This window comes from Leucoraja erinacea, chromosome 2 (genome assembly GCF_028641065.1).
Source record: "Leucoraja erinacea ecotype New England chromosome 2, Leri_hhj_1, whole genome shotgun sequence".
NCBI lineage: Eukaryota > Metazoa > Chordata > Chondrichthyes > Rajiformes > Rajidae > Leucoraja > Leucoraja erinaceus.
The window spans coordinates 105,373,155-105,399,343 of record NC_073378.1 but is presented as its reverse complement, the minus strand read 5'-3'; the positions used below and the strand labels follow the sequence as shown (position 1 = coordinate 105,399,343).

Below are 26,189 nucleotides of genomic sequence, written 5' to 3'. Positions count from 1 at the left end.
TGACAGTTCACTGAACTGAATGGAAACATATTTTGGAAATGGAGCACAGTATAATATTGTGCATTTGGAGCTAGTGACCGAGGAAAGGTCACTAGCCAGTGTATGCTGGAGAGAAATAGTGTAAAGTAGGACAATCCCAGCCATACCACACTGTGTCATCACCTGAAACAGAGAGGGCATCAATTACAAGATTTGAGATGTTACGATGCGACTTTATAAAACACTGGATGGGCCATATTTGGAGTATTGTGTGCAGTTCAGATTAGCACACTAAAGGAAGAATATGATTGTCTGGGTTTGAAGGTTTAAATTATGGGGATCGTTTAGAAGGGCTGGTCATGTTTTCCCAGACGTGACAGAGGCTGAGAAGGTTACCTAATAGAGTAGACAAGATTATGAGAAGCACAGATAAGGTAGATAGACAAGATATTTTCCTCATGGTGGAGGTATCAAAAAGGATGAGAGAGGATCTTATTGAAACATATAAGATTATTAAGGGTTTGGACACGCTAGAGGCAGGAAACATGTTCCCGATGTTGGGGGAATCCAGAACCAGGGGCCACAGTTTAAGAATAAGGGGTAAGTCATTTAAAACGGAGATGAGGAAACTCTTTTTCACACTGAGTTGTGAGTCTGTGGAATTCTCTGCCTCAGAGGGCGGTGAAGGCCGGTTCTCTGGATACTTTCAAGAGAGAGCTAGATAGGGCTCTTGAAGATAGCGGAGTCAGGGGATATGGGGAGAAGGCAGGAACGGGGTACTGAGTGTGGATGATCAGCCATGATCACATTGAATGGCGGTGCTGGCTCAAAGGGCCAAATGGCCTACTCCTGCACCTATTGTCCAAAACCTGAGGGCTCATCCCACATTCAAGACCTTCTAGATTCTGGTTAGTAAGTACGCTTGCTTTACTTTGTACGGGAAAGTGTTTTGTATTGATCTTTCAGTTGTTAATTCTGAAGAAATATGCGTCTGCATGTATCCAGATGTGTACATGTGTTTAACGCCCTCTTCAAGCAGTGCAGCCATGATCTTTTAATGTAGTAAATATTCCCACGAGTCATATAAACTGATAATGTTAAGGACTTTCATCAAGCAGTAACGTATTTCTGTTCTTGTTTTCAGAGCTATGCTGCTCAGTACAAACGAGACGACCAGACACCAGGAATCCCCGTACGTATTTATAACCTCTTCTACAATCATCCCGCTACACCTCGGGCTAAACATCAAGATTAGATTCTCCCTGCGCAGAAACACAATTGTACACAATTTTTTTTTTTGCTCAATAGGTGTGAGCAAATTCAAAATTAATGAAAATACTTTAAAATCATATTCAATTTGGGACATAAAAAATGAACAGGTGCAGTTATTCAAGTCAAAGTACTGCAACTGTTGATGCGCAGTGGAAATGTGGGTTTATGGAACACATAAGCTATGGGTGGAAAAATACTTATAGATTGATTTTGACACGAAAGGTTTAGAAATGTAACTTGGATTCACAAGGTACCAGAATATATCAGAACATGTGAAGCTTTCAAACTGTTAGCTTGCCTTGTTATTAAAGTGTTATTGACGTGATCCCATATGCTACAAGGAACATTTTTCCATCTGAATCAGATGTTCTACATAACTGCTTCACTTTAAAATGGCCCCTTTAAAGAACAAGTTTATTGGGAGAACATTTAGTATTCCCCATCTATACAGGTTCATGGTGTGAAGAAAATGTGTTTCACTTTGCGTGAAATCCATTTCTTATCACCGCATTCTCCTTGGATGCATTTCCATTGATTAATTTGCCAGACATTAACTCCCACTCAGTCCAATTGATCCAGTGAAATAGATTAGTCAAGATTAATACCACTGTGAAAACTAGAATTTTGAAATGGAAACTAGACAGGATGCTAATTATGTGGTAGTCAAGTGAAATGTTGTATTCTTTCGGCCTAAAATACAAGTAAAATCCAAATGGCATCCTCTTGTTGACTCTCCAAGTGTTATTAACCCATCTTACTGCATTATACCATATCACATCATCAGTGGCGGACTAGCCAGGGTGTCAGCTTGCCCGATGGCGAGTGGGCCCCTGATGAAGTGATGGTAAATGGTGGCAAGTGGGCCCCTGTTAAATGATAGCAATGTAGTTGTGGGCGGGCCCTCTTTGTCTCCTGGCAACCAATATTATTAGACCCAGTCCGCCACTGCATATCATCCCCTTTCCAAACAAAAGGCTGGAGACAGTGCCCGATAGAAGATATATGGAGTACTTTGGTTTTAGTCAGTAAGGTTAGTTTTGTATTGTTTAAATTAAAACCTGTCCACGATTAAGCAAGCACAACTCAAAAAAGTGAGTAATAATGAAATTCTCTCGTGTAACCTATCCTCCGATTCTAATCAGAAGATTTGGTTTTAATTAACAAATCTCATTGCAACAATGAAGGTGATTTAGGTTACTATAACTTTACAACAGATACAACAGAAAGCGGTGTTTTAGTTTGTTAGGTTAGTTTATAAGCATGTCCCAATACACATTGTCATGAGAGGCCTTTAGATAGGCACACACAAATGCAAGGAATAGAGGGATATGTATCATGTGCAGGCAGGTGGAATGAGTTTATCTTGGCTTCAGGAACGGACATTGTGGGCTGAAGGGCCTGTTCCTGTGCTGTACTTGTCTATGTTCTGTGGAAAGCTTGGTTTGTCTGGTTTCTCACTCTTCAGAAGACTTGATCTTCATTCCAGTAATTCAACAAAGCATCTAACCTAAAACTAAAAGCAATATTGCTGGAATGTTAAATTGTTGGGTGTGTTTCTCTTCTGTTACAAAGTAGCTTTTGGTTTCCTTGCTTCAGAGCAAATTTTGGTCAAAATCTTAGGTTTAGTTAATGGAGAACAAAGAGCTCCACAACCTGAACAATCATTCTTCCCCTCCCACCAACCATGCCATCATAAACACATAAACCTGTCATAAGCAAACACTGATCAGGCTGGAAAGCATTAAAAAATAATAACTAGAAATACCATCAGGTCAGGCAGCAGCTCTCAAGAGAAAAACAGTTGATTGTTTTTGGTCAACGGTCTCCAATGAGAACCCAGAACTTCTCAAATTATGTATCTCTCTCTGCAGAAGCTGTATAGCCGACTGGGAATTTCCAGCACTTTGTTGTTATAACAGATATAAACTAGTTATTTAATCCTCTGCTTTCTTTGGGGGGATAATTGGTTTCAATTTTTATCATTCTAAAGCATACTGAACATAAAAGTAATATGGTGAGCCTCTACCATCTGAAACATGATCAACAATGCACAGTGAAAGAGTTACACATGGATGTAGGAAATGGAGGGATAAGGATCACATGCAGATAGTGGAGATTAGTCTAACTTGATATCATGTTTGGCACAAACATTGTGGGCTGAAGGGCCTGTTACTGTTCTATGTTGTAAGTTCCTGGATTAAATCACATTTTGCATTTACCTTTAATTGGTAGAAAATAAAACATGAAAACACTGATTCCAGTGAATGTAACATTACAAGTTAAGCTCTCAATTTGGTTTCACTTAAACTTAAATTCATTTGTGATTTAGTTTTCAAGGGTTGTTGTTTTAAACTGTGCCCAACTATTTTCAAAGGCTTGCACTAAATACAGCTAAAAAGATAAGACTTATTATGTCCATTAGTTCATCAATCACTCTTGGCCTAATCAGTCTTGTTTCCTTCTCAGTTGTGAATATAGTTCACTGAATATAGATATGTTTTTGTTTTACTAGTGACTATGATATTGTATACTAATTTAAACATAATTTTTTTTTCAGGGACCAATGGGAGTGAGAGGCCCACAAGGATCCTCTGGTGTCCCTGTAAGTATTATGATCTCTTGTCTTAAAATCCTTACCTATTTATAATTGAAACTATGCAACACATTGTACTACCTCCATTTTTAATATTCGCATTAAAGTTAATTTCGAAGACTTCACTTATGATGAATTATAATCAGATGCACGTGCTCCCTTTCAGGGTTCTCCTGGACCTTCAGGACTGTCAGGCATTCCTGGTGAATCTGGTTCAACTGTAAGTATACACCAAAGCCAATATTTCCTTCACTCAATATTTCCTAAATACTGTGAACTTTCAGTTAATTTTTACTTTCCTTCTTTCCATTTATTCTTCAGGGCTCAGCTGGTTCTCGTGGTCCTCAAGGTGTACCTGGAAAGCCTGGTGAAGATGTAGGTATACATTATGAATGATGACAATATGAATCATAACACAATTTTTAACTTGTGACAGTCAACATCATGAAAAATCAAAAACGAAGAATTAAGGAAAATAAAGCAGGAGAAGGTCTTAGCTCTTCATGGAAAGCCATTTCCATTTTGGCCAAAGAACTGCTAAAATCTTTAATAACCATGACTTTGATCCCACTTTTCCTTGTTTTGCGTAAGCATTGATTCCCCTGTAAACCAACATTGTCACCCAGCCTTGAATATAGTCAGGAACTCGCCCTCCATAATCTCAACCTTCTTAGCTTTTCGTCGTAAGATGTCCTTTTCATTTTTATTTTTAACTTCAAAGTCAAAGCATCCTGCAGCCTTCCTTGGTTAGAATCTATCAGAATCTGTACAGAACTGATTTGGCTACTATGCAGAAATATTTCTCAATATCATATTGGTATTATCACAATGATATTTTGTGATAATAAATTCCCTATTTCAAAGAATTACATGACTATTGTTGCCATAAAGATTTGGGTTCTTATATATTCACCTAAATAGCGACAATTTTGGTGATCCTTTGGGATCATAGATGGAAATGGTGTATCAATATTATCAACACAAAGATAATATTCCACATGTATTATTGACATCCCTTGTAGCAAACATCTGATTTATTAGTGTGCACTACACATTTTCAAGCACCAAAATATGAATATAAAGAATGTAGGTCATTCATCTCCTCTTCCCTGCTCTGCCATTCAACCAAGCCATATCTGATCTTTCATTTCAGTGCCATGTAATCCCATCCTTAGTGAATCAATTTTCTGCTATACCTTTAAAGTTCCGGTGCATTAAAGTCACATTTAATTAAATTAAAATTCATAATGGGTTGCATATGTGCTTTTTTTTTAACTAAAAGATATCCACAATAATCCAACATCTCACTGATATTGCCATTGCAGGCAAGGTCAGAATTAACCTTCATTTGATTCCTATGCAATTAAAGTAATAATAACAGAGATATGCAACTGTGCAATAAAGACCAATATGACATAACATAACTGGAATAAAATGTAAGCCCTTAAGAATTAGAATATCTTTCATTCATTGTCAATTCCTATCCTAGGATTCCTATTACAGAACTTGCATTAATAGATTGTTAAATATTTAGCTACTTCGTAAAGGTCAGTCAAATGTTCCAGTGATTCTTCATCTAAAATATTTTAAAAGGAATAAACACATAGAATGAACATGTTTTTTGCCAGATTTGTTCCTATTACAGTGAAGACCTCTTACATTACATTTACAATGTGGACAGCGAGTCATTTTCTCACTGTCCCTGCAATGCCATATGTAACAAATATAATGTTCATGAGGACACAGTGGGTGTCATACATATGCAGCTGCTCCTTACTACTCCCTGACTGTATGATTCCCATGGCAGTACTAGCCTTTGTAGTCCTGAGGGTCAAATCACGATCCAGGCCTTGGTGCTGGAGTGATATCTGGAAGTGAAGCAGTCCATAAGCAATAACTGAAGATAGACACAAAATGCTGGTGTAACTCAGCGGGATAGGCAGCATCTCTGGATAGAGGGAATGGGTGATGTTTTGGGTCAGTTTAAACCACCATCCACAGTTCCTTCATACACATAAACAATGACTATTCCTCAGGTGATAGACCTGAGACCCTGGACACCCTGAACATCCATTCCATTGCTTCTAAATGTTGGCTATTCAAAAACATTTTAACCATTTTGTTAAAATTAGGAATTATTTAAACTAAAGTAATACATTTATTTTTAATTCCACTTAACTGATCTAAAATCATTAAAACAGAAAATATTAATTTTTCAAAAGAATTAAACCACGCACTTGCTATCTAGGTCAGTGAGCCCAATTAACTTGATGGGGTTAAACGGAATATTCTAGTCCTGGCTGAAGCTAAAGAGTGTAACCAACACCTCAGCCAGACATGACTGAGTCCACCCCTAGATTCATTATTGAGTATATATGCACTGACATCTGATCTTCAGTCCATACCTAACCCATTCTTCAAAATTCAGGCAAGGAAGTCAGCAATGCCTGAGGAATATCAATAGTTTGCTTTCAAACCATCCGAGGATCTCAATAGATTTAGGTCTAATTAACTCGAGTCAACTTTCCGATTGAGGGGGAAATAACATTAGTTTTTCTCTATGTTCAGCAAATGGGAGTGGGTGATATCAGAGGTGACCATGAAGCTAATCTGAACTTGATCTGTCCAAGGAATGTCTAATTCCTAATACAGCAGTCACTGTTCTGGAAGACAACATTTAGGTTAAATCTACCAGATTTTGCTAAATTCAGCCAGACGGCACTGAAGATTAATTCACCTGACAGATATTAGGCAAGTTGGAAACACCTAGCACTTAATTGGTAATTGTTATTTGATAGCAATTATATAAAAGTCATACACGATTCATTCACCTAAATACTAAAATGATGAATTAATCCACCTAGTACAGTAAGTATATGTAAAGTGCTTCGGTCATTGACATTGTGTGAAAAGTAAGATTCCATCTTTATTTTATATAGGGTTCAAATGGCAAATCTGGCAAATCTGGCGAACGTGGTATTGTTGGACCCCAGGTAAGTGAAGTTGTTGCATGAGGTTTATCACCATTGAACTTGAAGGCATTAATCTTCCTGTACTAACAACGGCTTGACAATGTCTTTTCGTTTTGATGATTCATTGATTATATTTCTCCTTTCCTCTTTATAGGGTGCTCGTGGTTTCCCAGGAACTCCTGGTCTTTCTGGCAGGAAAGGACACCGTGTGAGTTGAATATTATATCTTTGCTACTTGATTTTGTGCCACTATGTGTAATTGGCCTTTATTTTATAACGTTTTCCATTTCCTTACAGGGTTACACTGGCCTGGATGGAGTTAAGGGAGAACCAGGCTCTGCTGGAATGAAGGTAAGGCTGTAGCCACAATAGCATTATAGTGAAGTAAGTCGAAACACTATACTTCTTGTATTGCTCAAGAATTGGAAACTGGTTGGACATTTTACCCTCAATGGGTGTACGGAGAGAGCAATTAAACAGAATAATGCAAGCAGAAATCAAAATATAGCACCTACAGAAAGCAACTCCTGCTCCTTGCTTACAACCATAGTCATAAGTGATTTGCCAAATAATGTATATACAAACCATCTGTGAAACATTACTGCCTTAGAGTCATGACCCACTCTGTCGAGAAGCACAATTCAGCTTTGTGGTTATGCACAACCCAGTACTGAAATTAGAAGCAGCTTTAGAATTTTAGGCCCAATAATTGTTTTCATGGCAGAATGCAACCTAACTTACACAAATCATCTGTTGGCTGCTTTAACATATACTTAAGAAAGGAAAGCTGCCTTGCGATTTTGAAACTGCGCTGAAGAGTCCAATGCAAGACCTTCTCAAAACGTAACTGGACATATCATGGGTAGATACCAAGTTAATCATAAAACCATGATAAAAGCCTCTCGCAGACATCACTCTCCTATGCCAGATGTTGGTTCTGGCCATTGATGTGATGTTTCACATATTATTTGATTATTTCTAAACAATCCCCATTTTATAGACCCAGGTATATCTCACAAGAACCGAAAATTCATGTTTACTATTGTAAGCATATCTTTGACATGTTATGTAAGATACATATCACAGTTCTATTGAGAAATTCACAGTCCACACAACACTTCTCATTAATGGTCATGGCTGTTAATAAGGATCTAGAATTATCCTTGAACTTTCTGTTGTTCTGAGAGTTTTTAAAGAGTGAATTATTTCTTAAAAGAACCTCCCAAAAAAACTCTATAAATGTATCTTTACTTTTGTTTGGTAAGGCAAACTTCTTTCCTTTTCCCATCTTTTATGCCACTCTACTACATTCTCACTCCGAAGGATGGATCATTTTGACCTTCTGTCATGCTTTCAGACCTCTCCTCTAAAGACCATTAAGGAAGAATTAATAGAAAAATAAAAGTCTTAATGATGATTTTGAAATATTATTTTTAAATGAAAGCATCAGTAGTCCCCTGAACCTAAGCAGTCTATAATATATTTCTGCAAGACTGTATTATGTCAGGCCACAGTCATGCAATCAAACACCAAAATTAATGATTTCATACAACATTTATATTGCCCGTGAATTGTTGATTCCTCAAGGATCTTGGTTATATTTGGTTCATCAGTAATATAAAAAAACGGTTTCTTTGTAATACATATATCAAAGAAACTATATTTTCTACAACAAATGCAACACATTCCTTTCAGCAGAACATCAATAGCTGAGACAAACCTCCAGGAGTATGACAATATTTGCAAGTGATCCTTTGATGTGTGTTATTATTTGCAGGTGTTTCTAACACAGAACTGTTTGACAAACATTGATTTAGCTAATACTTATTGCAGAACATTTATTGTAATAAATACTGTGAAAAGTCAATCTAAAACTTCATTCTGCTATTTTTTATATTCCAGGGTGAAAATGGAAACTCTGGATCAAATGGTAGCCCTGGAATGGTGGTATGTGTTGCATGTTCAAAATGGAGGAATGGTTTTATTAATGCCCGGGGTAACCCATTATGACAGCTTTGCCAATAATAGTAAAAAATGTAAATTTTTGCAAATCATTGCTTGATTTGGTCACTTCCTGTCGTCTCCAATCCGCGCTTCACGCAGTCAACTTTCAGCCATATTTTCTGCTGCTTAGCAGGATCTAATGTCCTGGCACCTCAATGTTGTGGTTGAGCCGTGAGGTTGAGTGGTCCATAGGTAGCGACCTGATGTCAGGACGTGGCTCCATCCTGGATAGTATGAAGAAATTAATTAAAAAATAATGTCAACTAAACAAGCCTCTTATCTGCATGTGCTTACATTTCTAATCATGGCTCAAATGAGCTTGCATTGCATAAGCCAGACATGGCCAGCGTAAAGCTGAGGGGCTGGATGTGAAATGCATCCAGTGCTGGCACGAGACTTTCCGCTGCTTCCTATCTTCCATGTTTCAATATGCAGGCATGGAAAACAGAGGCAAGCTGTCCAGTGACCTAGATGTTACCAGATGTTTTCTATGGAATTGCTGGCTGATGATACAGCGGACAAAGTCAGAATTTCGCTTAACAATCTATGTGAAAATAAGTGAATGCTTGTTCTTTTGCAAACAGGGTGTCCGAGGTTCTACGGGTGAGAGAGGCCGCATTGGATCTCCTGGTGCAGTTGTAAGTGTCCTGTTTCTGACTCGCTCTCTATTTAGTTTATTTGTGCTGTTGGTGGAAAGCCTTATTCACCCCATGGCTGATCAGACATTTGTGCTTGGTGGGCAATCTACCTATCTAATTGATTTTTCCAATTATTGATTGTACATTTGCCTTCCCATTAAATGAGACCCGTGCCAACATATTGTAATTTTTGTAATTGTAATTTGTTTTAAATTAAAATTAAATTTGATTTTAACAGCATCAGTAATGTAAAAGAGTGATTTTCATCTTGATGGTGTGGTAAAATATTCTATTTTGTCATTTTTATGGAAGAACATACACGTGTCTTTCTTTATCATCAATTTCAAGACATAATCTTGTAGTATTGTGCATCTTCTGATTATAAGTATGTTTATTAAAAATGGTTTCCTGATTCATTGAAGGGTGCCCGAGGCAGCGATGGAATGGCAGGACCTTCTGGCCATCCTGTAAGTATGCCATTTGCATATAGTTATTGAGAGATCTAGCATGGAAACAAGCCTTTCAACTCACTAAGTCCACACCAACCGTCGACAAACCATTTACACTAAGTCTGCATAAATCCCTTTTTTTCATTCTCTCCTCATTCCCCTCAATTCCTCCATAGATTCAACTATTAAGCTGCACAATAGGGATCATTTACTCTGGCTAAGTAACTTACCAAAGTTCATGTCTTTGGCATGGCAGAGAAAACAAGAGGACCCAGAAGAACCTTATGCAGACACAGGGAGAATGTACAAACTCCATTGAGATAACCCCAGGATTTTAATTTATACTGGCTCTGGCTTTGTAAGGCAACAGCTCTACTAGCTGCACACATTTCCCCCACCATCCTATCCCCCCCTCCCCTTTTCCAGTACTGTCCCCTTCCTCATATGTTCATCCCCTTGGCTCTACATTTCAATCCTCTTCTCTGCTTATTTGACATTCTCTTCTCTTCCTTTCACCTCTCGCCTTTGTCCATTTATCTGCCAATCAGACCATCTCTTATTGCCATGTTTTGTCCCATCCTCACCTCTTTTCCAGCTCCCCCCCCCCTCACTACAATCAGTTTGAAGAAAAGACCTGACTCGAAACATCACCTATCCATGTTCTCCACAAATCATGCCTGACCCGCTGAGTTACTCCAGCACTTTAAGTTTTGCTCCACATCATTTACCTGAAACTATGATGTAAAATGATGACATCTTATCAATGACTTCCAGTGAAATTAGTAATCATGGTAATCCTTGAAATTATTTATGATAATAGATAATGTGGGAGTACAGTGAAACTGATTCTGAAATACTATACCTTATACCTGATCTGAATGACTGGCATTAATTGAATGTATCTATTTTCCTCATGGCAATGGTCTTTTGCAGCATTGATTGTAGATGTTGCCCAGGCAGATATTTGAGACATAAGGAATATTATGGCAAATTGTATTTCTAAAATGTTCACAAGGTAAATATTGTTATTTTTGTTACTTTACAGGGACTCGCTGGTGCAACTGGTCCTCCAGGCTTTCCAGGCAGTCCTGGTCCCAAGGTAAGTCAGCATTTTATATTGTCAGAAATAGTGAATTATTTGGGAATGTAATATAATACCACATAACATTAATTGATGAGGGTTGTTTTAAACTGTGATAAATAAACATTAAAAATCATAATTATGCTTTAAATGACTTGTATATCAATCCATTGATTCCCATCATAAATTATCATGCATTTAAAACATTCTTAAATCCAAGCACCGATTTGGATTTAGTGAACATTGGGCAGATGATTCTCAACAAATTGCAATAATTGATTTTATTGTTTGAATGCGATTTTATACAGACCAGATATTCAAAATTGGTTGGTGCATTCAATATTGTACAAATGTAAATATTGTACAATATTAAGTTGCAAATTAATTAAGTCAATTAATTCCTATCCTTTTATCTAAAGGTCATCTTCCAGATAAGCCAGTGCAAGCAAGAACAATCTTTGTTTAATTTTATGATTGTCACGTAGGGACAAATGTGACATAGAATTCAACAAATCTAAGGATGTAATAGTTAATACCTCGAACGTGGCCTCTATTTATTAACTGGATTTCTCAGCAGCATCCATTGTAGATTTCTGTGCTTCTTTTATGGATAGTTGTGAGGTCACCTGACTGCTTTGGTGTCATCAGAACATCACTGCATAATATGTTTTTTATAGTTACTCAGCCACGCCATGTAAATAATGAAAAAATACATTCATTTATGTGTAAGATAACCGCATGAAATTATTATTCATAGTCGCCCCCTAAATGGTCTATGATATAACATGGCAGAAAATAGATATCTGCTACGCCAATCTCCCAGTTTTACAACTCTTCTAAGAAAATATGCGGAAACAAAGAGATGCAATGTGGTTATTACTTGAAATATGAGATTATCCAAAATGACATTAATGGTCATGGTTATATTGATATTATTAAGGGATTATTCCAATCATAGCTTATTTCAGAACATGAATGATCAATGCGCTTAGATTGGGTAAGCTCTCCATAACAAATGATGTGTTTCTCGGGTTTGTTATTAGGAAAATTAGTTTTAAACTACTGCAGGTTCGATTTTTCCTCACTGAGACTCAACATTAGTCAAAGAAGTGCATTAATTGATGGACTGATGTATATTTTGAAAGAATTGTCCAAACAAAATAAAATATTCTTTTTGATTTAATAAACTAAATAATTATACTTGACTGACATAATTTATAATATTATTCCATTACTTGATCAATAGATTCTAAATGAGTTGTAAGAGATAGGATTAAACGTTATTCTTATTTGGTGGTTTAATGGTTAAAAGGTCTAAAAATGACTTCAAACCATACAGATACAAATATGAACAATATATTTATTCCAAAATGTATACATTGAGGCCATGTTAGGTAAATTAGCCATTACATCCTTAGATTTGCTGAGTTGTAAGTTATATTGTTCCTTCTGCACCAAAACCTTTTGAATTATATATGATTTTCTCAACACTAACTGAAATAATCTAGCACACCAATTCATATTGTTATTAGATGAGATTCCCTTTGGTTAACTTACCAGTTGTTTTTTGAATTCTAATTAAAAAAGCAATATAATTAAATACAGCATGAAATAATAATGTCCATTGGTAAGCAAGTCCATAGGCAATATTCAGAAATCATGTTAGATGGAGAGGATTATAATGGTTGATGGCAGACATGCCAGATGCTGTATCACTTAGCTCGGAGCAAGTTAAGAAGTTTGATATACCTGTGATAACAACCCAGGCTGAACTCACAACCTGCTTTTCTTTTATTTCCACTTTACAAAGGGTGAGATTGGACCAGTGGGTATTCGCGGTCCAACTGGAGCTCAAGGAGCCAGAGGTGAGGCTGGTTCTGTTGGTGCCGTTGGCCCCATGGGTCTTACTGTAAGTACTTATGACAGCAATACCTTTCAAGCATTTTAAGAAATGATCTAATTCAAATGAAAATATTAATTTCTATATTCATTCTTTTTTTTTTTAAATCCTAGGGAAATGCAGGTTCCAATGGTCTTACTGGATCAAAGGGTGCAATGGTTGGTACATTCAGCATGCATCTATGGTGCCTCTTCATTTAATTTCATAGCCATCAAATACTTGACTTGTGTGTGTTTCTTACACAGGGTGCCCCAGGTATCGCAGGTGCTCCTGGCTTCCAAGGAGCCCGTGGTATAGCCGGCCCCTCAGGTGCAGTAGGACCTGCAGGTCTTCGTGGACTCTCTGTAAGTAAAGCATGCAATCTAGCTGTCAAGCAATTGCCATAACTATTCTATCCGATGGGAGGAAATAACTATTTTTGATAACCCATTCCTTTTATCCATATCAGGGTGACCCTGGCGTCCAAGGTATCAAGGGAGAGACTGGTTCCAAAGGCGAGCCTGTGAGTGTTTAATCTTTGATGTTTTTGTTAGTTGGGCCTTTTCTCTGCAAGTTTGATTGTCTTGAGATTCTCTGTCAACTGTCACTCATATCTACATGTTCCTGTTGCTAAAATCAGGGTGATGCTGGACCTGCAGGTTCCCCTGGACAATCTGGTGAATCAGGCAAGCAAGGTTCTCGTGGTGAAGTTGGTCTTCAAGGACTTCAGGGAATTCCAGGCGAAAGGGTAAAGTTAACATTACATTTTATAAACTAAACTACAAAGCATACAGACCTTCAGTTTTACAAATTAAATCAACATTACCTAACAATAATGTTTACAGTTATTTGGTGATATAAGTGAACGTATCTTTTATTTGCAATTTTGAGCACTAAACAAAATATCGGCATTGAATGTGGGCATTGTTTAATAGTTTCAGAATTCTCACCAATGTAACTGCATTTGAATAGTTTTGATCATTTTAATTTTTAACTGTTCAGGTGAATCTTTATGAATGTTTTGCATGTGGCAGTCATATACACACAGACTGGGCTGCAATCCCTTTGTCTACGCAAGACCTGTCAATGGAATTTTAATGATTATGTACAAAAAGACAGTAAAATTGTAATAAATTATACAATAATATTTCTGAGGTTTTTTTTTTATTGGCAACTTCCCAATATGTTAACACTTACAAAATTCAATGAGATTTATTGTTGAGTACACATTCAATCTATTATTTAATTTTATTTGTAGGGTTCCACTGGTAACCGTGGTATGCCCGGACGTTCTGGAGTAGCTGGTGGCATGGTAAACTTTGCTCTTTTAATATTAAAATCAAGTAAAATGAACAGCATGTGACTGTATTTTCTACAAACTGATATTTCCTTGCTTTATATTGAATGATTATGTTGGTTGATTTACAAGAGATATTCAGAATAACTACTTTATTTTCTATATCATCGCTAGGGTGCTCAAGGCAGACGTGGTGAAACGGGTGCTGGTGGTACCACGGGGCCTGGTGGTGACATGGGACGTCCTGGTGAAAGTGGTATGCCTGGTCTACGGGTAAGCAATACTATAGCAACAACTGCAATGATAAGCCAAGCACAAATGAATGCAACTAAAAGTTTGCAGACTAGTATTTATTTTATTTACATACTTCTAATTTTCAAAAATAATTTAAATCTGATATGGTATTGTAGTTTATGTCAATAAACAGTTGATAACATTTTAAAATAAGCTTCCAAAATTATGCTATAATAAAACAAAAAATATATATTTCTCTTTAAATCCACTATGTAATCATAATCATACTTTATTAGCCAAGTATGTTTTGCAACATACAAGGAATTTGATTTGCCATACAATGATAGCAAAAAAGCAACAAGACACACAACTACATAAAAATTTAACATAAACTTCCACCGCAGCGGCTCCTCCACGTTCCCCACTGTGATGGAAGGCAATAAAGTCTTATCTTCTTTCCTCCTTTCCTCCTTGGGGGAGTCGAACCGTCCGCAACCGGCGATCGAGCTCCCACATTGGGGTGGTCTAAGCTCCGCGGTTTTGCTCTAGAAGTCCCAGCAAGAGGCATCCAACTCCACAATGTTAGAGCGCAGTGCGGACGGAGATATACAACACGGGAAAAAGTTGCATCTCAGTTGTTGAAAGAGATAAGAAAAGTTTCCACCCACCACCCCCCACATAATACAAAACTAAAGATATACTAAAACATACATTTTACAAACTAAAAACACAAAGAAGGATAAAAACGGAGACAGACCGTTGGTGTGGCAGCCATCGTGCGGCGCCCCCTGGTGGTAAATATATTATCTAAGTTAGATATATGTTATTTTTGCACAATTATGTTTTTAAAAGTGAATAGCCACCAGTTTTGCTTTTATTTCATATCTTGGAACATTTATTCAATTATGTGTTACGTATTTCATAAAGCCTCAGGAGCAATTCATTTCTGCATAAGCTGACGAGTTGTCATTTGGAATTTGCCCTTGAGGGATTTTTATAGCCTTTACAGTTAGAGAATGAATAGATCAATTTGTTGACAATCTAATGTAATATAGCGTAATTGTATACATTATAGAATGAGATGTAAAACATTTATGCTTTTCTCACTATTTATAGGGTCTTATGGGACAACCTGGTAGAAGTGGTATTTTGGGAAATCAAGGTCTTCCAGTAAGTTTTCTCACCTTGTATTAATGTGTTATTTTTTCAGGGTATCGTAGGTAGTACTGGCATTATAGGTGCTCCTGGCAAATCAGGTCCTTCTGTAAGTTGGTTTTAGGTTTTATGCTCCCCTTATTGACAGCTTATTCAATCTAATAAGTTTGAATAAAGCATGGCAAATTACATGGGAATATTACATTAGAATTATTCCCAGGCATTTAAATAATGATCAGACATTAATTATTAGGTTTTGCTAACTTTTAAAGTAACATTATTTTATTAAAATGCTAATTGAATAACGTAGCAATTTAGTCTTGGTGCAGTAACTGCAAAACTCTGTGCCATTTAGTTCTACTAACAATTACTCATTTATGATGCAATAACATTGCATACATATTACTTAACAGAAAACCCATTTAACTTAACTATTTATCTATTAATTATGTGTTCAGCACAAAAATCGCAATTCATAATTAACAATAAATCAAAGAGTTAACTGTTTTGTCTTAGTAATTACCTAAAGATTTAAGAAACCACATGCAAATCATGTATATTTGACAACTAATATGACAAATTGTTGATGATCACTTAGAAACAGTTTTACAACACAGCCAAAAAGTATCTAAGTGTCAAAACACAACAACAATTTCAGGTGAATCAACTTTTGGTGAATAAAAGGCACACTTAACAATAACTTTGTTGAGAATGTATTGCCATTTTGATATTTGAAGCATCACGTGGGCAACATTTTGAATGTTGTTTGGAATCTAAGATGCATATGTGGGCTGGCACGGCTGGTAGAGCTGCTGCCTCACAGCACTAAAGAACTGGTTTTGATTCTGACTTTGGGTGCTGTCTGTGTGGATGTACACGTCCCCCCCAGTGTCCAGTAGGTATCCTCCAACCTCCCAAAGATATGCTGGTTTGGAGGTTACTTAGCCTTTTGCAAATTGCCCTGAACGTGTAGGCCGTGCATACAGAAGTGGGGTAACATTGAGCTAGGGGAACAGGTTATTGATGGTCGGTGTGGACTCAGTGGGCCAAAGGGCCCGTTTCCAATCTGTATCTTTCAATCAATCAATCAGTTAATAAATCAATCAATCAAACACCAGGAAGTCTGAGTCAAAATAGCACTCGCTATTAGCCACCTCATTTCATCCGCAGCTGTTCATTTCGATTCATTTGCAATGTATTTCAAGCTAGTCATAATTTGATTGCTATTACTGTCACAGTTTCCTGACAGTCCAATATATAGACACATATCTTAAAATACAAATCTTGTTGAAATGTATATATCAGTGGACGCAATACCCATTGAATAGTGTGGATAGCTTCCTCAATTGATTTTCATATTTTGGTGTCTGAATCATGTTTTACTATAATATATAATTTGACAAAAAAAAAAAACTAAAGCCTACTAATGTTTTAGAGTTATGCATTTTACCTTATGCTATAATACCAACTACTATGTAATAAAAGATGAATAACAAGCATTGAGTTTTTATCTAAATATCTGCATTGATCAATAACATGCATGGACGTAAAACAACAAACATGCATTTGCAAAAATAATCCTCAGTACATTGTGAAGAGCATTGTTTCATTGTCTAAGATCATATATTTTAGGGTCCAAATGGTGAGGAAGGTCGTGGTGGACCCCCTGGTCCTGCTGGTCCAAGAGGTCAGGCCGGAATGATGGGCTTCCCCGGTCCCAAAGGCGCTGCTGTAAGTAACATTATTATATAATAATCAGCAAATATATACTAAATGCCAAATGAATTATTGCAAGGGTTTCTGAGTTTCTTTACTATTGATCTACTGTTAAAGCCTTTCCAATTTCTAACAATTTTTATTCGGTTCATTGTAATACTTTCCTTATTACCAATAAGTATGTGTGCTTTGCTTGTAATTTGATGGCTTTATTTAGATAATCAGCGGCGGCTTTATTTAGATTTAATCAAAAAGAAGTGGTGATTTATGCTTGGTGGTCAACTTCATGCTGACCATCATCTGGTGTGGTTTATGGGGCCCACTCTGGCATTGTAGTTCCGATCAATTGCAGAAGTGTAGTACATCAAAGCACTTTTCGGATGTTCTTCACCTGCTCTGCGACCCTCGGTAGTCTAGGAGTTAAGTTGCAAATTTTAAATCGGAACAAAATCTTGTTAGTCATGTGAAACAATAAGATTGTCACATTAATGGCTAAAAGTTTGCTTTCCAAAAATAAAATACTGTTTGTCTTCTTTCCCAGGGTGCATCTGGTAAACCTGGTGATAGAGGAGCTGTTGGTCCTGCTGGCCTAAGGGTAGGTTTAATGTCATCACTACGGTTCACAGTGTTTCAGTGATATGGTTTACTTCACGCACTGTGTTAAGCCAACACATGATACACTCAAACATCACTATCTTTGTGCACTATACTTTTTAAGACTCATGTAGGAATAAAAGCTAATATTTTGATATCAGCAGATGAACTATAACTTTCTTTTGCAATATTTCTCCAAAGCAGAAGATTAACACATTTAAAATAGCACGGGTAATGGGCTTATTGGACGAACGTTAAGTGATTGTTAACTAAGGACAATGCTCATGCCTTCCAGCCTTTAAAGTCTAATCTTCTGTAATTTCAAAAAATCCTCCAAGATTAATAATGCTGTTTAAATATTGCGGAAAGCATATTGACTTCAACGTAAATAAAATTGAATGATCAATGTTGCAAAGGGAGAAATTACAGTCAATGGAAACAGGATTTATAAACAGTTATTGCATAGCAAAAGTCAAGAAGTAAATGAAGTATGCATAAGTTCAACGTATATTTTTAATGTGAATAATGTTAATATTTATGCATTGTGATTAAAATGTATAATGAAGGATATTGTTTTAAACTCTAAGAAATACTTCTTGGTAATTTTAAGTTCATTTTATATATTTTTTAGCTAATAGACATTTGTATGTGGTGAACAAAGTTTCCCAAAGGAGTGAAGAATGCCTTGAAGTGATAGGGTAGATGTTCAGTTTCAGACGTTGAGGTTGGTGGTTAGGTTGTAGTACCTGCTTGCATCACAGTCACTAAGGCCCCATTACTTTCAGGTTCACACCCTTGCTGAAAGCTACACGAGTAAAATGGTCACAGGAAGGCATTTTCAGATTGTAGTAAATCATTTGTTTGCATACACAGTGACCAGCAAGAGGGATCAGACCCCTCCTCCCCTCACCCACCCCTAACCTCATAAACAGTTCAGAACTAAAAGAGTATTAATCATGGTCTCTTAGTGCAGATAGATTAGGCCCTTAAATCTCTGGCATAGAATTACTCAAAAGTCAATTGCTATACAATGCAATTTCAGACAATCCTTCAAGGCTCCCTGGTTTTAGGTGAACAATAGTCAATGGTTGAAAATTACCTCAACTATAGGAGAATGGGCAATCGTAGATATGATATGTGTCTGAAGAACAATCCCATTCCAAAATGTTATCTATCCATGTTCTCCAATGATGCGACCTGACCTGCTAAGTTACTCCAGCACTTTGTGTCTTTTTTGTAAACCAGCATCTGCAGTTCCTTGTTCCTACATCGATATGATATGGTGATCTTATGAAATAAAGTTACTAAACCTCTATAACAAAAAGGAAAGAATGAAGAAGTTCAGAAATACATTTACAAAATTGTCTATATCTCCACCTTCAGAGAAGGATATTGATCAATTATATCTCAAGTAAAATTAGTTGTAGAATATAGAAACATAAGCATCTCCTAAAACAACAGTGATGAAATTAATTTTACCCATTCATTCTGACTTTTAAATTGCAGTATTAAAAATACAGACCCTACAATCTCTAAGGAGTGATAATAAAGAAGGTGCATTAATATAATGATAACATTTTCCTCTGGTTGCTTTGTATTTCAGGGTGCAGCTGGCAAAGATGGTGAGAGTGGAGCTCAAGGTGCTGTTGGTGCCGTGGTAAGTAAGTCAGTACAAAACCAGAAAACTCCAGTGAAGATCATTGATACAAATATAATCCGTAACAACATGTTGCATGAAAGTTAATCACAAATGTTACACATTACTAAGTAAAATCAGTTTCATTCACTTAATTACAAACTGCAACACATTTTGAATAATTTGGTTTAAAGTCAAGAAGTAAATGTATAAGTTCAACGTATATTTATTAATGTGAAATAATATAAATATTTATGCATTGTGATTAGAATATATAATGAAAGATATTGTTTTAAAATCTAAGAAATACTTAATTTTAAGTTCATTTTATATATTTTTTAGCTAATTGGTATGTAGTGAACATAAACATGGCTGATTTTTTTTAATGTCAACATTATTACAGTATGTTCATTTACTTTCTTTGATTACCAAATCATAAGTACAAGTTTCACAACACAGATACAGTTGACACTTAACAACTTGGTCATGCTGATGAATTCCATGTTATTATTCTTTAGGGTCCCGTTGGATCAAAGGGTGAACAGGGACCATCAGGCAGTTCTGGATTCCAGGTCTGATTCTGAACTTCAATGTCTTTTTACTAACGTAATATATATAACTTTGTTATAAATAAGACATTCATATCATGGGCATAAAATGGGTAAAGTGATTTTGTCATAAAACATATGTGTGTTGTAAATGTTTGCATGAAAATTAAATTAAAATAAATGATTCACATTTTTGCACACATAGCAGACAACTGATGTTCATACATATGTGTAAAGCCCCTGTCCCACTTGGCATGCTAATTACGCGACCTTGTGGTTGCGTTGAGGCGCGATGGTCCTGTGAAGGTCGTACGCGACTTTATGCATCTGCACAGCCATTTGGAGCGCGTGACGTCATTTGAAGATGGACACAAAATGCAGGAGTAACTCAGCGGGACCGGCAGCATCTCTGGAGAGAAGCAATGGGTGATGTTTCGGGTCGAGACCATTCTTCAATCTGAAAGAAGGGTCTTGACTCGAAACGTCATCCATTCCTTCTCTCCAGAGATGCTGCCGGTCCCGCTGAGTTACTCCAGCATTTTGTGTCTACCTTCAATTTTCTTGGCCCCGCTCTTGGAGTAGAAGTGGAGGCGGATCCGGACCGCAACAGCTGTGAGCCCCAAGGGCGATGGTATGCCTGCTTCTGCTGCTGTTGGAGGTGAGTCGTTGCGTCGCACCAGGGTCTTTGGCCGTCAGTTACGTGACAGGCCGGTGGCGCATGAAGATTTCGTTCGCTACAAAATTTCGGAGCGCCGTGCACAACTCCATACGCCTCCGCACTGCTCAGTGGAACCGGCCCCGCGCGGCCACACAATGCTCGTTCGCCTCAACGCGACGACGAGGTCGCGTAATTTGCGTGCCAAGGACACGTAAGTGGGACAGGGTCTTAACTCATAGAACTCGGCTTGATTTTGCTGCTGCAATTCGAGCAACAATAATTGAATCATTTTTCCAAATGTTTGCTTTGCTTTGCACTAACCTTTAGGTTAATAATGTCAATTATATGTAACCGATTCTTTGTAAGTTATGAAAGAGGAAGTTCCAAATAAGTAAATTAATCAGTGTGAGGTGAATTGCCTCAACTGGTTGCAGGCTGCAACTAGCCTATAGTAAACTCCTCTATCATCCTGGAGCTCATCTAAAATCCATTAGCAACATTTCCATTCCTCCTAGATGCAAGTGGTATTTACCATGCTATAAAAAATGGATATTCCTGATAAATACCATTCTTTTATTGACGTGATCTGTTCTCAAAATGACAAAGGAATATTTAAATATTACTGAATGGTAAATCACTGATCAGCAACAAATATTCAGGTTTTTAAGTGTATTCGTGCCAGTCATAAGCTGCATGCTCAATGGTATCAACGCACACACATTACCAGCTGCATGCTCAATTTGCTCTTTGTTTAAATACTTGTTCCACTGACAAATTATTAGAGGGAATGATCAAATTACATAACTCATGCATTATCAGCTACTATCTAATGCTTTAAAAATTTAGTGCAGTTACTAAGCACTGACATGCGAGAATTTTCCATTTTTATTCATAAAATGAAAAGTCAGTTTAAAGTATTTTATAAATATAAAACATTAAAAAGGGGTATTATTTGTCGGCTCCGTGTGATTTTGTCAATATGAAAATCTTTGATATTTGTTAGTACTCTCACCAAATATTAATGGAGGGTTTTCTCATCGGTACTCTAGGGTCTTCCTGGTCCTTCTGGTGCAGCTGGAGAACCTGGTAAAACAGGTGATAAGGTAAGGAGACAATTGACTCTCTAATCTATAAAACTCTACATATGATCAAAAGATTTGAACCTGAATGTTTTGAAACGGAGGATAAACATTTATCCAGCTAAAGAACTATGATAAATACTGTACAATACATATGTGATTTATGCTCCCCTCACAGATGATTGTACTGGAAATGTAATGAGTCAGACAGCCAGTCCTTCAGAAGAACTATGTTCATAGGCAGCCTGTTTTAAAGCACCATAACTAGACTGCAGATAGACACAAAAAGCTGGAGCAACTCACGTAGGTGGCGTTTCAGACTCGAAAAGTTACCTGTTCCTTTTCCCCAGAGATGCCGCCTGACCTGCTGAGTTGCTCCAGTTTTTTGTGTCTATCTTTGGTTTAAACCAGCATCTATAGTTGCTTCATATACGCATACCGAGAGTGCATGCAGGTTTGCTCACTTGGCTCTCATAATCATAGTTAGATAAAGGTAGCCAGATAATTTATTTTAACAGATTCCTTAGTGCCTTGAAGACCAAGAGGTCTGATCATATTATAGGAAATACCCTTGGGAGCATGAGCAAAGGTTCACAAGATAAGCTCACAAATCTATGATCTTGATCTCACTAGCAGTGTGTACATACAATAGGACTGAGAACAAAATGCATCCTCCTACATCTAGTTATCAAAATCAGCAAGTAATGAATCAATCTGTTCTGCTAGTCTTTCATCAGTGAATTACAGCTAAATGATTTAACACTAGTTACATTTGTGCAAATTTAACTCCGTTGAAGACATTTTATTTAGATTTTCATCTTCACTATCTGTGTGATGATTTAAAGAACCAAGCCTGTCCAATTTTTAATGCTTTGATTTCAATAGCAAGAAAATCAGATGGATTGTCTAATCCACAGGTCTACTCTGCTGGATGGCACTTCCAGCTGCCATTTATGTTCTCAACATTCTCGCTGGCCATCTTATTTCATTACTGTTCACTATATATTTTTAGAGGTATGGTTTCTTTTTTGAACCATATCTCATAAATCCAAATTGATTTTAATGAGGACGAAACAGAGGGAAAGCACATCTTAGTTGACAGATATAGTTGGTAGCATAATTGTTTATTTTTGAATTTGAAATTATATTTTCATGAGCATTGTGATGTTAAAACATCTTTCTTATCCCTTTCTTATTTTATCACAGGGTACACGTGGTGACTTTGGTAGTCAAGGTGCTTCTGGAGCCAGAGTAAGTTCGAGTTTGATTGTGCTTTTGACCTCTGAAATAGCTTAGCATTATAGCATCATGATTACAGCAATTTCTTCATATTTCCCTGTTTAGGGTGAACGAGGTCTCCCAGGTACACGAGGCAGTTCTGGTCCTCAAGGTATTACTGGTGCCCGTGGTCCCACAGGTGCCCCTGGTGCTGATGGTGGAAAGGTACGTTGAAAGCTAATAATTTCATTGTTGCTGACCTTCTGAAAGTTCTTTGACAACATGAAAGGTTTCTTGCCTTGCATTATGCAATCTAAGCACAAATGTCCCAAACTTTTTATTTGATCCAAGTAAATTCACTGAATATCTAATTAGTGTTTTGTTACATTATACCAGAATACTTTCACAAAATGATAGGTTTGTTTTCAAAAATTTACTCTGGATGTAAGTTCTACTGCAGTTTGTTTTACTTGCTCTATATAGTGCTGAGTTTAAATAAATGCAACATTAGTAGGCAAAAATAATTTGAAGTATATTTTCCTTCAGTCTAAAGATCATATTAATTATATTTGAAGTGAGGGTTTACTCCTGGTTGCAGTAAAGTAACCACTCAACCATTTGAGTTAAAGCATATTTGTATATCATCATATTTAATGCACTGTTAAATAATTATCTTTTTCCCACTCAAAGATTATTGCATTTTGCAAAGACATTTTGCATTGTGAATTTCGTTGAGTAAAGTTAGGCCCAATAATACCATATCATCTTGCTTAGTTTAATTAAGGAAACATATCTTAAAATATATGGAAAGTACTGGAAACAAAAATTGTTGCAATAAATCAGCACAAAACAACAAACTGGCCAAATGAAGACTATGATAGCTCTCCTCATGCATCCCCCTCGCCTTTGTTTGGAAGTTATTCCCTCCCACCTTTCACTGCATTCCCAACATAGCTGCTCCATTTGTATAAAGTTAAAAAATGTTTTACTTCCGTAACTCATCACCCTTTATTTCCAACAAGCTATTGGCTAGTTAGTTATATTATTTTGTTGGGGAATTATCATTTCCCATAGGTTTTATTGAATATATTCAAGATAGTTTACACACATGGATGTAAAGGAGAAAATATTTAAATCGCCCAATTTTGTCTGGTCATCATCAGGCAGTTTTTTTGGGGGAAATACTGGCAGGCTCAAGGTTTCTACACAATGCAGGCACAGATACTGAAGTCCCAAACTCCCATGGTTCTTCACTTGTGCATCTACAACTGAGTACAGTGTTGAAGTGCAAAATTGCAGCAATCACCCCTGGTGCAGGAAGTTCCCTCCATTAAGTCAATCACATCTGGTGTAGGGAGCTCTCTCCATTGAGTCAATGGAGGAGGATGTCTTCAAAGGAACGAGCAAAGTATTCATAATTTTAGTTACTTTTAATTGTTTCAGTGAAGTTTAATATTTTTAATTTTTTAACATTTATCTTGTTCACTTTTTTTAATGTTTAAATACTTTTTCAATTCCCATCCCATCCCTCAGCCTTCACCCCAAGTAATTTGATTTCTGTACAGACTCCACAACCTCGGCACTGAGGTTGGAGCCAGCTTCTTCCACCAAACACACACCAAAAGTATGCCTAAAATTAACCGGGACCCATGATAGCGGCAAGAATAGGCAGGTCATTGCTGCCAGCAAGATTCTGGCCCACGTTTCAGTCTTCCATCTGCAAACTGCACTGGTGTTCATCTGACTCCTTTGTACAGACTCAGCCAATTTTCAGTCACCCACTTTTTTGCATATGACAACTTGGTCTTTGCCATTAAAATATCTTTGTAACAAGAAGCAAATGATTTCTAGTTATTAGATTACAAAATATTGACTAACACACAGCAATGTTGTTCATTGTCCCCGATTAGGGTGAAGCTGGTGGTACTGGTCTCGTTGGTCATACAGGACCTCAAGGTTCTCAGGGTATGCCAGGTGAAAGAGGTGGTGCTGGAGTCCCTGGCACAAAGGGTGAAAAGGTAAATCTTCATCAATCTTTGGTGAAGTTAATTTTCTTTAAAAATGTATAATTTTCTTACACGCTTTATTTCTTCCTAGCCGTGTGTAAAGCATGAATAGTAGCTGTGTGGTATCCGCCAATCTGAATGAAAACTACTGCTATTACATTGTATGCTTCCTGTTGAATGCTTCATATTTACACCTCATTCTATGGGCAAAAACATTCATCTCGGCCAGTTACACCAAACTCTTTCTTTGTAGCACTTTGTACTAGGCCTCTGACGATACATTCCAATGATTCAGATTCAGATTCAATTTTAATTGTCATTGTCAGTGTACAGTACAGAGACAACAAAATGCATTAGACAACGAAATGCAATGGCTTCAGGAGAAGCAAGTTTCAGAGGAAGAACACAAAGGACTGCTGCCTCTCTGTGGCATTACCAACCAGAGATGAACGTCTGGGTCAAAATAGATATCTATAATCCAGTATTGCATTCCATTAACTATTTAAAGGTACTCTAAAGTAGAAGCATGAACCAGAACAAGTGCAACTCATGGCCATTGGATATTCTCCACAAATATACAAAACCATGATCAGTCTTGAAAGTATTCTCTTAAAAATTTATGAGATGTTAAAGTGCAATAATAATGCTTCTTACTGTTACACCAGTATCCTCGTCTGACTCATCGTACGTGTCTTTATAGGGTGACATCGGTCCATTTGGTCCTCAAGGAAACCAAGGCATGGATGGTCCACGGGTATGTCTCAGATGACAATTATTTTGCCTCTTTTGTTTTTAGTACCACTTTATCCTGAAAGTACAAACTGCTGAAACTGATTGCTTCGTACCTCTCCTATTCTGTAGGGTGCTGTCGGTTCTGCTGGTGCTCCTGGTCCTACCGGCCCACCTGGTGACAGGGTAAGTTTCTGAAAACCTACATCGATCAGCTCTTGTCATCTTTACAAGATCACAAGATTTCTCTTCTCAAGTTCTCGTACAATTTTGCTATCCAGGTTACAGCCCGGCGACCTAAATGTAATGTGAGGAAAGTGCACTCGATTTCTGTGAGATTTAGTTTAAATGTCTAGGAAACTATTTGCAGTGCACAAGACGAAGACTAGCATAAGAGCAATGGAGAGCAGAGAGATCCAGTAGTTCTTGTCCAAGGGCAGCTGAAAGTACCA

General features: G+C 37.1%; 1 protein-coding gene across 2 annotated transcripts in view; it reads left to right on the top strand.

Annotated features, from left to right (window-relative positions):
• col1a2 (collagen, type I, alpha 2) overlaps positions 1-26,189 on the top strand; it is a 49,218-nt gene that overhangs the window by 6,654 nt on the left and 16,375 nt on the right. Inside the window, exons 6-34 of one of the 2 annotated variants that reach the window (XM_055662651.1) lie at positions 1,124-1,171; positions 3,809-3,853; positions 4,011-4,064; positions 4,166-4,219; positions 6,784-6,837; positions 6,971-7,024; positions 7,114-7,167; positions 8,719-8,763; positions 9,405-9,458; positions 9,881-9,925; positions 10,953-11,006; positions 12,799-12,897; positions 13,002-13,046; positions 13,134-13,232; positions 13,337-13,390; positions 13,508-13,615; positions 14,126-14,179; positions 14,339-14,437; positions 15,609-15,662; positions 17,186-17,284; positions 17,811-17,864; positions 19,467-19,520; positions 20,018-20,071; positions 21,755-21,808; positions 22,991-23,035; positions 23,129-23,227; positions 24,913-25,020; positions 25,709-25,762; positions 25,870-25,923. In XM_055662651.1, the coding sequence (XP_055518626.1) occupies positions 1,124-1,171; positions 3,809-3,853; positions 4,011-4,064; positions 4,166-4,219; positions 6,784-6,837; positions 6,971-7,024; positions 7,114-7,167; positions 8,719-8,763; positions 9,405-9,458; positions 9,881-9,925; positions 10,953-11,006; positions 12,799-12,897; positions 13,002-13,046; positions 13,134-13,232; positions 13,337-13,390; positions 13,508-13,615; positions 14,126-14,179; positions 14,339-14,437; positions 15,609-15,662; positions 17,186-17,284; positions 17,811-17,864; positions 19,467-19,520; positions 20,018-20,071; positions 21,755-21,808; positions 22,991-23,035; positions 23,129-23,227; positions 24,913-25,020; positions 25,709-25,762; positions 25,870-25,923 (1,848 nt within the window). Of the gene's footprint in view, positions 1-1,123; positions 1,172-3,808; positions 3,854-4,010; positions 4,065-4,165; positions 4,220-6,783; positions 6,838-6,970; positions 7,025-7,113; positions 7,168-8,718; positions 8,764-9,404; positions 9,459-9,880; positions 9,926-10,952; positions 11,007-12,798; positions 12,898-13,001; positions 13,047-13,133; positions 13,233-13,336; positions 13,391-13,507; positions 13,616-14,125; positions 14,180-14,338; positions 14,438-15,514; positions 15,569-15,608; positions 15,663-17,185; positions 17,285-17,810; positions 17,865-19,466; positions 19,521-20,017; positions 20,072-21,754; positions 21,809-22,990; positions 23,036-23,128; positions 23,228-24,912; positions 25,021-25,708; positions 25,763-25,869; positions 25,924-26,189 lie in introns of both variants that reach the window. The other variant, XM_055662661.1, reaches the window with a different exon arrangement.